Raw genomic sequence first — 13,085 nt, 5'->3', positions numbered from 1 at the left:
AACCACTAATCTATTGACTCTCTCTGAATTTGTACCTTTTGGACATTCTACACAAATAGGTTCATACGATATGTGGCCTTTTGTGTCTGGCTTCTTTCACTCAGCATAATGTCTTCAAGGTTCATACATATTGTAGTATAATGTATTGACCTCATTCGTTTTTTATAGCTGAATAATATTCCATTGTATAGATTTACCACATTTTGTTTATCTATTCATGCGATGATGGCCGTTTGGGTTTTCCTCTTCTTGGATATTACAAATGATGTTGCTGTGAATATTCATGCACAAGCTTTTCTGTGAATAACTTTTTCTGCGTTTTCAATTTTCTTAGGTATATACCTAAGAGTGGAGTTGTTGGTTATAAGATAACTCCATGTTTAACTTCTTGAGGAATTTCCAAAGTGTTCTCCACAGCCACTGAAACGCGTTTACATTTTCACCACCAATGTATAAGCCTTCCCATTTCTCTACAAGTCAAAACCACGATGAGATACCACCTCACACCTGTCAGAATGGCTACAATGAGCAACACGAGAAATAACAGGTGTTGGGGGGGATGCAGAGAAGGGGGAACCCTCTCGCACTGTTGGTGGGAATGCAGACTGGCGCAGCCGCTCTGGAAAACAGTATGGACGGTCCTCAGAAAGTTAAAAATAGAACTACTCTACAATCCAACAATTGTACTACTAGGTATTTACCCAAAGGAGACAAAAATACATATTTGAAGGGGTGCATGCACCCCGATGTTCATAGCAGCATTGGCAGCAATAACCAAATTATAGAAAGAGCCTAAGGGACCATCGACTGATGATGGATAAAGAAGATGTGATATTCATATACAATGGAGTATTCCACAGCCATCAAAAAGAATGAGATTTTGCCATTTGCAACAATGTGGGTGGAGCTAGAATATATTATGCTAAGTGAAATGAGTCAGTCAGAGAAAGACAGATACCATATAAACCATATGTGGTGGAATTTAAGAAACAAAACAGATGAACATATGGGGGAGGAAAAGAAAGAGAGAGGGAAACAAACCATAAGAGTCTCTTAGCAACAGAGAACAAACTGAGGGTTGATAGAGGGATGGGGGTGGGGGATGGGATAGACGGTGATGGGTGCTAATAAGGACACTTGTTATGATAGGCACTAGGTGTTGTATGAAAATGATGAATCACTCAATTCTACTCCTGAAGCCAACATTGAACTGTACGTTAACTAACTATAATTTAAATACAAATTTGAGAAGAATACATACATACATACTTTTTTTTTTAAGAAGTCTTCAATTTCTCCACATCTGTGCCAACAATTGCTATTGTCCATCTTTTTTTTTTTAATCGAGGCCATTCTAGTGGGTGAGAATGTGATTTGCATTCCTTGTTGCATTCACAACAACACTGTGACGTTGATTTGCATTTCCTTAACTGCCTAATGATATGAAGCATCTTTTCATGAGCGAATTGGCAATTTGTATACCTTTGTTAGGGATATTTCTAGTCTGGTCTTTTGCCCATTTTCAAATAGGGTTATTTGCCTTTTTATTGTTAAATTGTGAGTTCTTCATATATTCTAGATACAAGTCCCTTGTCAGATATATGATTTGTAAATATTTTCTTTCATTCTGTAGGGGTTTGTTTCATTGCCTTTATCTTTTTCTTTTTCTTTTCTTTTCTTTTTTCTCTCTCTCTTTTTTTTTTTTTTTTTTTTTTTTGGTTATATTAGAGAGAGAGAGTGCAAGCAGGGGGGAGGGCAGAGGGACAAAGGGAGAGAGAGAGAATCCCAAGCAGGCTCCATGATCAGCATGGAGGCCCACGTGGGGCTCAATCCCATGACCCTGGGATCATGACCTGAGCCAAAAGCAAGAGTTGGATACTCAATCGACTGAGCCACCCAGATGCCCTTTTCTTGCGCTTTCTTGATAATGTCCTCAGAAGCAAAAAAAAAGAAGTTTGTAATTTTGGTGAAGTACATTTTTTTTAGCCAGACCTATTCTTGCTTACCTTCTACATTAGCACTCTATCCTTAGGTGAATCAACCTAGCCTCTCTTGTTTCTTCCAGTCCTCCCTCCTACACATTACACTGATCTGTATAATAAAGGCCCCATGGGGAGTAAAACAAATTCAGTGTCATCTTTAGAGTGTGAAATGCAGAGGAATGTCTGTGACCTCCTATTTTGTGATAGTATCATCCCTTTTGTATATTCAAAAATACATAAGCACAGGGGCATTGGTGTGGCTCAGTCGGTTAAGTGTCCAACATCAACTCAGGTCATGGTCTTACAGTCTGTGAGTTTGAGCCCCGAGTCAGGCTCTTTGCTGACAGCTCAGAGCCTGGAGCCTGCTTCAGATTCTGGGTCTCCCTCTCTCTCTGCCCCTCCCCCGCTGCACCGTGCGCGCGCGCACGTGTGTGTGTGTGTGTGTGTGTGTGTGTGTGAAAAATAAATAAACATTTAAAAAATTTAAAAAAAAAATGTAAGCACAATGTGTACTTTCCTGAGGGTATGGCCTATAGATTTATTTTATCAGATTTTCAAAGCTATCTTTAATGCCAATAATATTTTTTAAAATATTCATCTAGTTTCATTCTCCTGTTTTACAGTAAAATGAGACTTAGAGCCATTGAGTGATGTGGCCGAAGCCACACAGCTTATTAGTGAGAGTTTTACAGCCATTCAGGTTTCCCTATCTCCCTTCCCTTCCCCCATCAATGCGGTCCGAGGGTATCATGCTGCTTCTAGAATTTCCATATCCCAGGGAGATTCCCCTAGGAGCAGCATATTAATTCAGCACCAACATTTTATCAAATATTTATTCTTCAGAGACTGAGGCCAGGCAAGATTGACTTGGAAGGGTGTGTGGGAGCCGGGGAACAGGACAGGTCTAGGTGGTGTGCAAAAGCGTCCATCCTGAGGCCTCCCTAAGAAGGTGATGTGCCTAGGGGCTCCTGGGTGGCTCAGTGGGTTAAGTGTCGAACTTCCGCTCAAGTCATGATCTCGCGGTTTGTGAGTTTGCACCCCACGTCGGGCTCTGTGCTGACGTCTCAGAGCCTGGAGCCTGCTTCGGATTCTGTGTCTCCCTCTCTCTCGGCCCTTCTCCTGATCATGCTCTGTCTCTGTCTCTCAAAAATAATTAAACATTAAAAAAAAAATCGAAAAAAAAAAAAAAAAAGAAGGTTGTGTGCCTAGATGGAGCTCAAACCAGAAAGTCACAGAATGAAAAAGGTGGGGAGAGAAGGCGAAAGTAGGATCCATCACCACTTGGCCTGGGCTCTGCTGAAAACAAATTGAAGACTGAAGTCTCGAAAGTGCTGAGAAATTGGCACTACTTAGCCAGGTGGGAGGATAAGAAAGATTGTATAATTGATAACCCTGATGGCCCCTTCTCCCACCTAGACAATTACAAAACTTTCTTTGAATGCTACATTGGGGGTAAAAAAAAAAGAGGTAACTTTAGAAACTGGTTGATTTCTCACTTTTGGACTTTTTTTTTTTTTTGGGCCATCTGGAAAGAAGTTTCTAAATGCTTAGTATGGCATCAATATTAGTACTTTGGCTAAAAGTTTAGCTTAGAGTAGTGTAGTTCGTGATATTGTTATCAACACGAATTTTCTGGCATTAGTAACAGGACTGTGTTCATATAAAATGTCAATATAAGTGGAACCTGGGTAAAAGGGATGCCGGAATTCTCTACTTTTTTGGTAACTTTCCTGTAAGTCTGAAATTATGTCAAAACAAAAAGTTAAAAGAGAAAAAAATCGGCTTGATTTTTTTTAGTGTTTTGTTGTTTGTTTTTTTTGTTTTTTTTTTTTTGTTTTTTTGCCTTTCCAGAGATTTCTATTTTAGCAAAACATTCTTTATGGGATCATAATGCAAAATATTAACTAATAACCACACATAGCAAATCTCATTAAACTTTGGTATTTATTTTATTTTATATTTTGAGCAGGTGGTACATTTGTAGCTTTCAAAAATTGTAAATGGTTGAGAACATACCGTGGAAACTCTGTCTCCACTCTCAGCCACCCACCTGGTTCCTCTCCTCACGAGCAGTGTTGTGTGCCCTTCCGAGAGATTTTATATATATATATATATCAGGGTTTTCCAGAGAAACAGAGCCCATAGGATATGGAGTAGACCCCCCCTCCCCGATCCTCAGGGTATATTCTCCAAGACCTGCAGTAGATATCAGGAAGCACATATATAGTACCCAACCCTATACACACGGCATGTTCTTTCCTATACATACATACAGATGATAAAGTTCAATTTATAACTCGGGCATAGTGAGAGATTAGCAACACAACTAATAATAAAATAGAGCAATTATAACAATATAGTGTAATTAAAGTTACGCGATTATGGTCCGTCTCTCTCTCCTAATGTCTTATTGTACTGTACTCACCCTTCTTGCAATGATATGAGATGATATCATGCCTCTGGGTAATGCCTACTGGGTAAGATAAAGTGAGGCGAATGATATAGACACTTTGATGTACTTAGCATTAGGCGACTATTGGCTTTCTGCCAATGTATTTTTCTGGAGCACTTCCTCAAGGACTTAATATCCACCTGACCTTTCTGTCCCTTCCAGATCACTTCCTCGATTGACTTCTGGGAACTTGCCGAAAGTAGAAGTGACAACCCAAACACCCATCACTTCACTGAGAGAGTGTTTTACTTTGATTAATATATATGTATATTTGTGTTATAAGCGCAGGTATCTCCCCCAACCAGGCCCTCAAAATACATATTCTAGGACTTTCCTTACCTACTATAGCTTCTCCTGTGCCAGAGATCCTCTTGTTCTTCTAAAAATCATTTTGTAGGGGCGCCTGGGTGGCTCAGTCAGTTGAGCGTCTGACTTCAGCTCAGGTCATGATCTCATGGTTTGTGGGTTCGAGCCCCGCGTCCAGCCCTGTGCTGACGGCTCAGAGCCTGAAACCTGCTTAGGATTCTGTGTCTCCCTCTCTCTCTCTGCTCCTCCCCTCCCCTCTCAAAAATAAATAAACATTAAAAAAATTTTTTATATCATTTTGTAGGGAGAGAGGGGAGCAGGGCAAGTAAGTGAATGAATGAATGAATGAATGAGTAAATAAATATCATTTTGTCAGTGATCCACTTTTTCCCACACATGTTATCCCTCTCTCAGTTTGCTGACTTCTGAACCCCCTTGAGTGGTTCATTTCCAGAATTATCTGTTACTTTCTTGTGTGGCATTTTTTAGTTTCTATTTATTTCTTAACGTAATACTCTTCCTCCAGACCATGACCAGGAAAGCTTTTTTTTTTTTTTTCTCAATCAGTAGGGCGTGGATGATAGATCCTCTAGTGGAAAGCTCTACCCACCACTTTTTTTACGGAACTGTCCCCCATTGCAATGCAGAAGTGGCTTGAATCATTTCCTTTTAACTTTTTTTTTTTTCAATGAGGAACAGTTCCTTCTTGTTCTTTGCACATCATGTTCTTTAATACAGGAAGGCTGCCTCCACAAGTGGGCTGGTGTGCCCACTGGTCAGTCACACCATCTGTCGCTGCTCTGTCGTGTCAATTGCCAGTGACGAAGCGTTGGGAGGAGTCTGCTATTGGCTGAACGTGAGATGACCGGACCAGTCTGGAATTCATGCCTTTGTTTAAAAAAAAAATTTTTTTTAACGTTTATTTATTATTGAGAGACAGAGAGAGACAGAGCATGAGTGGGGAAGGGGCAGAGAGAGGGGGAGACACAGAATCCGAAGCAGACTGCAGGCTCTGAGCCATCAACACAGAGCCTGATGAGGGGCTCGAACTCATGAACCGTGAGATCATGACCTGAGCCGAAGTCTGACGCTCAACTGACTGAGCCAGCCAGGCGCCCCTGGAAATTATGGCTTTGTGACTTGAGTTGCAGGGACAAGCTGGCATGGGGAGGGGGCAGAAATGGGTCAGAGTGTTATCACGGAACAGTGTTGAGGGGAAAGTCTATTTCTCTTTATTGGTTGAGGTTATTCGGCATTCACCATCTCTTTGAACGAGCAAATGCCACTTTGCGCATGCTAGAAAATATGAAACAAAGCTGTAAACAGGAAGAAAGTTGTGGCTTCCAGTTTTGCATCTTCTTGTCATAGCTGTTTACCTAGTGTGTTTAATTCACCGTGACAGAGTCCAAGATTTTTCTGTCTAGTTGTAGCAACACTCGTAGACCGTCTCTCCAGATCGCTGATGTTCTCTTCAATCCTCACTCACAGCACCCTCGCTTAGTAGGCAACTAAAGAATGCGCGACTTTGGCCCAGATGGAAATCTTTGGGTTCAGAGAAGCCATGGGATTCACTGAAGATTGGTGTTAGTTTCCCAGAGCTACCGTAAGAAAGTACCATAAATTGGGCGGCTTCAAACAACAGATTTTATGGTGTCACAGTTCTGGAGCTTAGAAGTCCAAAATCGAGGTGTTGTCTCATGCTTTCTCGGAAACCTGTAGGGGAGAATCCTTCTTGCCTTTTCCCGCTTCTGTTGGTGGCCAGCAATCCTCAGTGTTCCTTGACATGCGGTGACACCAGTCTGCTCTCTGCCTCTATCATCACGTGGTCTTCTCCCTCTATGTCTCTGTCTAAATTTTCTTCTTACAAGGACACCAGTCCTATTTATTGGATTAGGGACCACCTAATGACCTTGTCTTAACGTGGGTACATCTGCAAAGACCGTATTTCCAAGATCATCACCCTCACAGTTACTGGAGTTAGGGTTTCACAATATTTTGGTGGGGGATGAGGAGAAGACGTAAATTAACCCCTAACGGCTGGGTAGGAAATCTGGTGCAACATTGGGAAAATAAGGGCTGCCAAACCACTGTTTCTTTTCTTTCTTTTTTTTTTTTTTAATTATTTTCAATGTTTATTTTTGAGAGAGAGAGAGACAGACAGACAGACAGAACGTGAGCAGAGGAGGAGCAGAGAGAGCGAGACACAGAACCCACAGCAGGCTCCAGGCTCTGAGCTATCAGCACAGAGCCAGACGAGGGGCTCGAACCCACCAACCACGAGATCGTGACCTGAGCTGAAGTCGGACATTTAACCAACTGAGCCTCCCAGGTGCCCCACCAAACTACTGTTTCTTAAATTAGTCCATACACATGTGCCCTGGGCTACTGGTTAAAATGAACTTTCTCATTCAGAAGGTCTGAGGTGGGGTCCTGAGAACAAGCATTTCTGATATTCTACGACAATGCCAATGCTGGTCCAAGAGCACATCTGGGAATAGTGAGAATCTAGTCCCATCCTGCCCACCACGCAGCCACTCTCCACACGTAGTATTTAAATTCAAAATTGAACGAATATTGGGGCGCCTGGGTGGCTCAATCCGTTAAGCGACCAGCTCAGGTCGTGATCTCATGGTTTGTGAGTTCGAGCTCCACGTTGGGACCTGTGCTAACAGCTCAGAGCCTAGAACCCGTTTCGGATTCTATGTCTCCCTCTCTCTCTGCCCGCCCCCCACCCCCGCCCCTGTTCATGCACTGGATGGTGCAGATAGAGAACATTTCCACCATCACAGAAAGTTCAAGTGCATAGTGCTACATTAGACCGGTGGTTCTCCAAATTACCACCTGGGAACTTGTTACAAATGCAAATTCCCAGGTCCCATCCCAGAGCTACTGAATTGGAAAATCAGGAATTGGAGCCCAGCAAGGATGTGTGAACAAGCCCTCAAAGTGACTCTACACTTACATCTTTTTTTTTTTTTTTTGGTGATTTCTTTGTTTATATGGACATAATAAGGATCTAAAACACCTGACCATGACTGTAAAAAGGTCAGTTAATCAGGTTATCAAGGGACATAATTACCCTCTCTTATTTTTTTTTTTTAATGTTTACTTGTTTTGAGAAGGGGGGGAGAGAGAGAGAGAGAGAGGGAGAAAAGAACCCAAGCAGACTCCACACTCTCAGTACAGAGCCCCACTCGGGGGCAATTACCCTCTTCTAATATCAGCTGTGAAGAAATAGAATCATTGGCCCTGTTTTGGCCCAACCTGTCCCCATCAGAGCTTGAGACAAGGACTTACATGTAGATAGTTTATTTGGGGATGTGACCCCAGGGAACAGGAGCGTAAAGGAGACGAAAGTTAATGCAAGCCTGCATCATTGGGCTGTCTACACCCTTTGCACAGTTTAGACTGTGCACCCTTTGCAGTTTAGACTGTGTACTTTTTTAAATGTTTTAATGTTTATTTATTTTTGAGAGAGAGAAAGAGAGAGACAGAGCAGGAGCAGGGGAGGGGCCGAGAGAGAGGGAGACGCAGAATCCGAAGCAGGCTCCAGGCTCCGAGCTGTCAGCACAGAGCCCAACGCGGGGCCGGAACTCACAGACCTGGAGATCGTGACATGAGCCGAAGTGGGATGCTTAACGGACCAAGCCGCCCAGGCGCCCCTGGACTGTGTATTTTAACCTTGAGTCTCTGACACAATGGTTTGCTGTATGATCCAATCAATGGCATCAACACGTACACAATCAGGAGAGCTGAGCTGATGACACAATCAGGAGAACTGAGCTGATGGTGCAGTATTTATAGGGGCTAATCATTACGATACAGGGTGTTAGTCAATGGCCCCTTGCAGTGTAGACTCTGAAAGCGGTGGTTGGTGGCTGGCTCCCAGCTTCCAACCAAACATGCTACTTCCTTTTCTGTCTTTCCAGCCTCAGATTTTCTTGCTTCTCTTGCTTATATGTGTGTGTGTGTGTGTGTGTGTGTGTGTGTATTTATTTATTTTCAGAGAGAGAGACAGAGAGAGGGAGAGAGAGAATCCCAAGCAGGCTCCGCACTGCCCGTGTGAAGCCCGATGCGGGGCTGGGACTCACGAACTGAGAGATCATGACCTGAGCCGAAACCAAGAGTCAGACGTTCAACTGACTGAGCCCCCACGTGCCCCTCTGCCTTGCTCTTACACCCATACCGTGGGGCATGCACCTGGTGTCCCTTTTGCTCACCCGCTAAGTACTGGATCATAGAGGAAACTTCCAGGAACTTCTCTTTCTCCATTTGCAAACTGAAGACCAGAATATCTTCTTCCCAGGCCTCTGTCACAATCGAGACCATACACGGGAAAGGTCTTTATCCAGGAGCTACCGACCACACACTAAAGTTTCATGAATATTCACTCTCGACTCTGGATTCTTCTATTTCTTTCCCTTTTTGTCTTTTCTCACCCCTCCTTTTTTTTCTGTCTCTCTCCTTTTTTCCCTCCACCCCTTTCCCCATGTCCCCCATTTCAGTTTTCCTTCTGACTGGCCTCTCCCATGGGCTACATGGCAGACTTCCCTTCACATCACTTGTGAAACACAGGGGTAGATTCCCGATCAGAAAGGATGGTGGGACGGAACAGGACCCCGCTTGACCATTTTATCAACAAAGCCTAAGAGGAAGTAAGAATGAGAGCTATTCAAAAATATATAAGCGACCGGGGCACCTGAGTGGCTCAGTCGGTTGAGCATCTGACTTCAACTCAGGTCATGATCTCACGGTTCGAGAGTTTGCGCCTCACTTCGGGCTTGCTGCTGTCCGCCTGGCAACGCAGAGCCCGCTTCTGAGCCTCTGTCCCCCTCTCTCTGCCCCTCACCTGCCTGCACTCTCCCCAAAATAAATAAATAGAAATAGAACCGTGTGGTAACTTCGATACATCCAGTTCAGAAAAATCTGCTTTCCTGGCTCAGATGATCCTCTAATGTGGGCACCTGCTGCACGTTCAAGGGCAGGTCAGCGGGCAGAAGACCAGGGGTAGCAAACGGGTGGTCTCCATCTAACACTGTCCCACCCACCAGTTCTGCAGGCACAAGGGTTTCAAATGGAAGCTTTCTCATATAAATCCCAATTGTTAGTGTCTCTTTTAAAATGAGAAAATGTGCATTGAGGAGGGCACTGGTGGGGAGGAGCACTGGGCATTGTAGGAAAGCCAATTTGACAATACGTGATATTCATTAAAAAGAAGAAGAAGAAGAAGAAGAAGAAGAAGAAGAAGAAGAAATCTGGCAATACCAGGCCCACATTCCTGCATGACAATGGTCGTCGAGAGGTGGGTACCTGCTAGAAAGGGCACCATGGTCTCTGCTTTACCCCAAGCCCTGCTACTCCTGGCGTAAACACTTGGCTGGTGTCACTCATTTCTGTCACCTGTCTGGTCCTTTGAAAGCATTTGGGTTCAGAAGATCCGTGTTCTGCTCTCCCTAAAGGCTGTCCTGTAGGACGATGAAGGTGGGGGGTCCAGAGGAGAGATAGGGCAAGAAAGAAGACAGTCTAGACTCCTTTGTAATCGTGGTAAAATACACACGATATAAACATTGTTATTTCACCACTTTTAAGCATACGATCCAGTGGCATCGATGACATTCACAGTGTTATGCAACCATCACCACTACTGACTTTTAAACCATTTTACTGCCCCAAACAGACATTCTGTGCCCATTAAGAGGAGGTGCCCATTTCTCCCCTTCCCTCAGCTTCTGATAACGTCTGGTCTATGAATCTGCCTATCCTAGGTACCTCATGTTAGTGTAATTGCACAATATCTGTCCTTTTCGGTCTGGCTTATTTCACTTGGCGTAATGTTTTCAACGTTTCTCCACGTGTAGCGTGGGTCCATATTTCATTCCTTTTTACGGCTAACTAAAACGCCATCCTACGATGTAGCACATTTGTTTTTCCATTCATCTGTTAGTTGCCACCGGTCGTTTCCACCTTTTGGCTATTTGTCACTAGTGCGGCTGCGAATACGAGTGTACAGATATCTGTTCAAGGCTCTTTCGACTCCTTGGGATATACATCTGTTTATAGACTTGTGGGTTACATGGTAATTCTAAGTTTAGTGCCTTTAAAAGAAATTTTTTTTTAACGTTTACTTAGTTTTGAAAGACAGAGAGAGACAGAGCGTGAGCCGGGGAGGGGTAGAGGGGCGACACAGGATCGGAAGCAGGTTCCAGGCTCTGAGCTGTCAGCACAGAGCCCTATGTGGGGCTCGAACTCACGAACCGCGAGATCATGACCTGAACTGAAGTGGGATGCTTAACCAACTGAACCACCCAGGTGGCCCTTTAATGTTTTTTGGTTGTTTGTTTGTTTGGGTTTTTTGTTTTGTTTTGTTTTTTTCAGAGAGAGAGCATGAGCAGGAGCAGGGGAGGGGGGAGACAGAGAGAGATGGGGGCAGAGGTCTAAAGCAGGCTCTGTGCTGACAGTAGGGAGCCTGATGTGGGGTTCAAACTCATGAACCTTGAGATCATGACCTGAGCTGAAGTCAGATGCTTAACCATCTGAACCACCCAGGCTACCCCTAAGTTTAGCTTTTTAAGGAACCAGACACTGTTTTCATTGGTGGCCACATTATTTTACGTGCCCACCCCTAAACTTTAAACAACAAATCACTTCCAACTGGAGGAGAGTCAAGTTTATTTCATTGTTCTTTCCCATTTTTCTTAAGAAGTACACAGGGTGCCCGAGTGGCTCAATCAGTTGAGTGTCCGACTTCGGCTCAGGTCAGGATCTTGCGGTTCGTGGGTTTGAGCCCCGCGGCGGGCTCTGTGCTGACAACTCAGAGCCTGGAGCCTGCTTCGGATTCTGTGTCTCCCTCTCTCTCTGCCCCTCCCCCACCCACACTCTGTCAAAAATGAATAAACGTTAAAAACTTTTTTGAAAAGAAAAAAAGAAGTACATGTCAACTGTTGGCTTTTCGAAAGACCACCAGAGAGACCTGTTGACCAAGGAAAGCAATTTTATTAAGGCTATTTGGGAAAGACCTATTACTGTATCTTTAAAAGTTTTAGCAGATGGGCGCCTCGGTGGCTCAGTCAGTTAAGCATCCAACTTGGGCTCAGGTCACGATCTTGCCATTCACGAGTTCAAGCCCCACGTCAGGCTCTGTGCTAATAGCTCAGAGCTTGGAGCCTGCTTCAGCTTCTGTCTCTGTCTCTGTCTCTGTCTCTCTCTCTCTGCCCCTCCCCTACTCATGCTCTGTCTCTCTCTCTCAAAAATTAATAAACATAAAAAATTTCACATGAGGGTCTTGAAGCCAGTCTTCCTAAATAAGCTGTTGGTTTTTCTAAGTCAGCTCTTCTACTTAGCTTATAGTCTGATCTTCTAGAAACAAGTATTTATTTACTGGATCAAGTAGATAAAAGAGTTTTGCTTCTTTTTCAGAATAAGCCCCATCCCAGAAGTGTCTACCAGCTACAGGAAATTCTGTTGGTCTCCATCCTCACAGGTAAGGAGGGAAGAATCTCTCCTTTAATATCACAGATTCATGGAGTGAAAGCCACAATAGGAAAAGGAGCGATGGGAAAGGCCACCGGTGACACGGCGGGGTTGGGCCGTCAGATGGGAATCGTGGCCCTTCCGGCCAATTCTCTAAACTGGGATCAACGTGAATTTCTAGACTCTTTACTTGAATCCTAATTTGTGAATAATTTGTCTTAATATTATATAAAGTATTTGCCCAGCAAGTGTCTCCCAATGTTCTCAGTCTCGTCGGCCACGGAGGTAACAGGTCTCACTTCCCTCCCTCAGTCAGCCAACTCACACACACACACACACACACACACACACACACACACGGTGTCCCTCTCCTGCCCACATCCTCCTAACCTCCACTTAGTCAAAAACTAACAAAGAGCAATGAGAAAAACTAGGGCAGCTTCACAAGACTCTGCATTGTTTTGAGAAACAGGGGGAAAAAAAGCACATTTGTTCACTTTAATCCAATGTGGAGTTGCAGAACTTGGTTGTCTCAATCCTTACAGTACGTTTTATGCACTAAAATCCCTACATCTTAAAATTACAAAATCCGAATTCCAGAACAGCCTGTTGACAAAGGGCCACAATGATGTGCGGGCTTCTGTGTTACACGTGACTTCAAAGTTCTCAACAACCGGTTGAAACAACCAGTGAAAAGTCAAAGAAAATGGACTATTCATCAAGAATTCCTCTTGGGAGAGCGCTTTGTTTCTTGGAAAGAAATATTTTGATAGGCACCCTGGGCTGGGAGGGTGGGATCCCAAGAACACTGTTAAATAGCAATAATGACATTAGTCAACTGCTCTTCGCGGAGACTGAATTCTGTTAACAGGAGG

At 43.8% G+C, this 13,085-nt stretch overlaps 1 protein-coding gene across 2 annotated transcripts in view; it reads left to right on the top strand.

The window, feature by feature from the left end:
* The window catches only part of MOGAT1 (monoacylglycerol O-acyltransferase 1), a 70,992-nt gene extending 58,551 nt beyond the window's left edge, over positions 1-12,441 (top strand). Inside the window, exon 7 of one of the 2 annotated variants that reach the window (XM_047082332.1) lies at positions 12,157-12,441. In XM_047082332.1, coding sequence (XP_046938288.1) covers positions 12,157-12,161 — 5 coding nt within the window. In that variant the 3' untranslated portion in view covers positions 12,162-12,441. Of the gene's footprint in view, positions 1-4,596; positions 4,813-12,156 lie in introns of those variants that run through there. The other variant, XM_047082330.1, reaches the window with a different exon arrangement.
* The last annotated feature ends 644 nt before the right edge of the window (positions 12,442-13,085 follow it).

The sequence above is a fragment of the Lynx rufus genome, unplaced genomic scaffold, assembly GCF_022079265.1.
Source record: "Lynx rufus isolate CCGP_SWC_20201006 ecotype Redwood Valley unplaced genomic scaffold, mLynRuf1.p SCAF_2, whole genome shotgun sequence".
Classification (NCBI taxonomy): Eukaryota; Metazoa; Chordata; class Mammalia; order Carnivora; family Felidae; genus Lynx; species Lynx rufus.
This window is presented reverse-complemented; position numbering and strand designations above follow the sequence as displayed.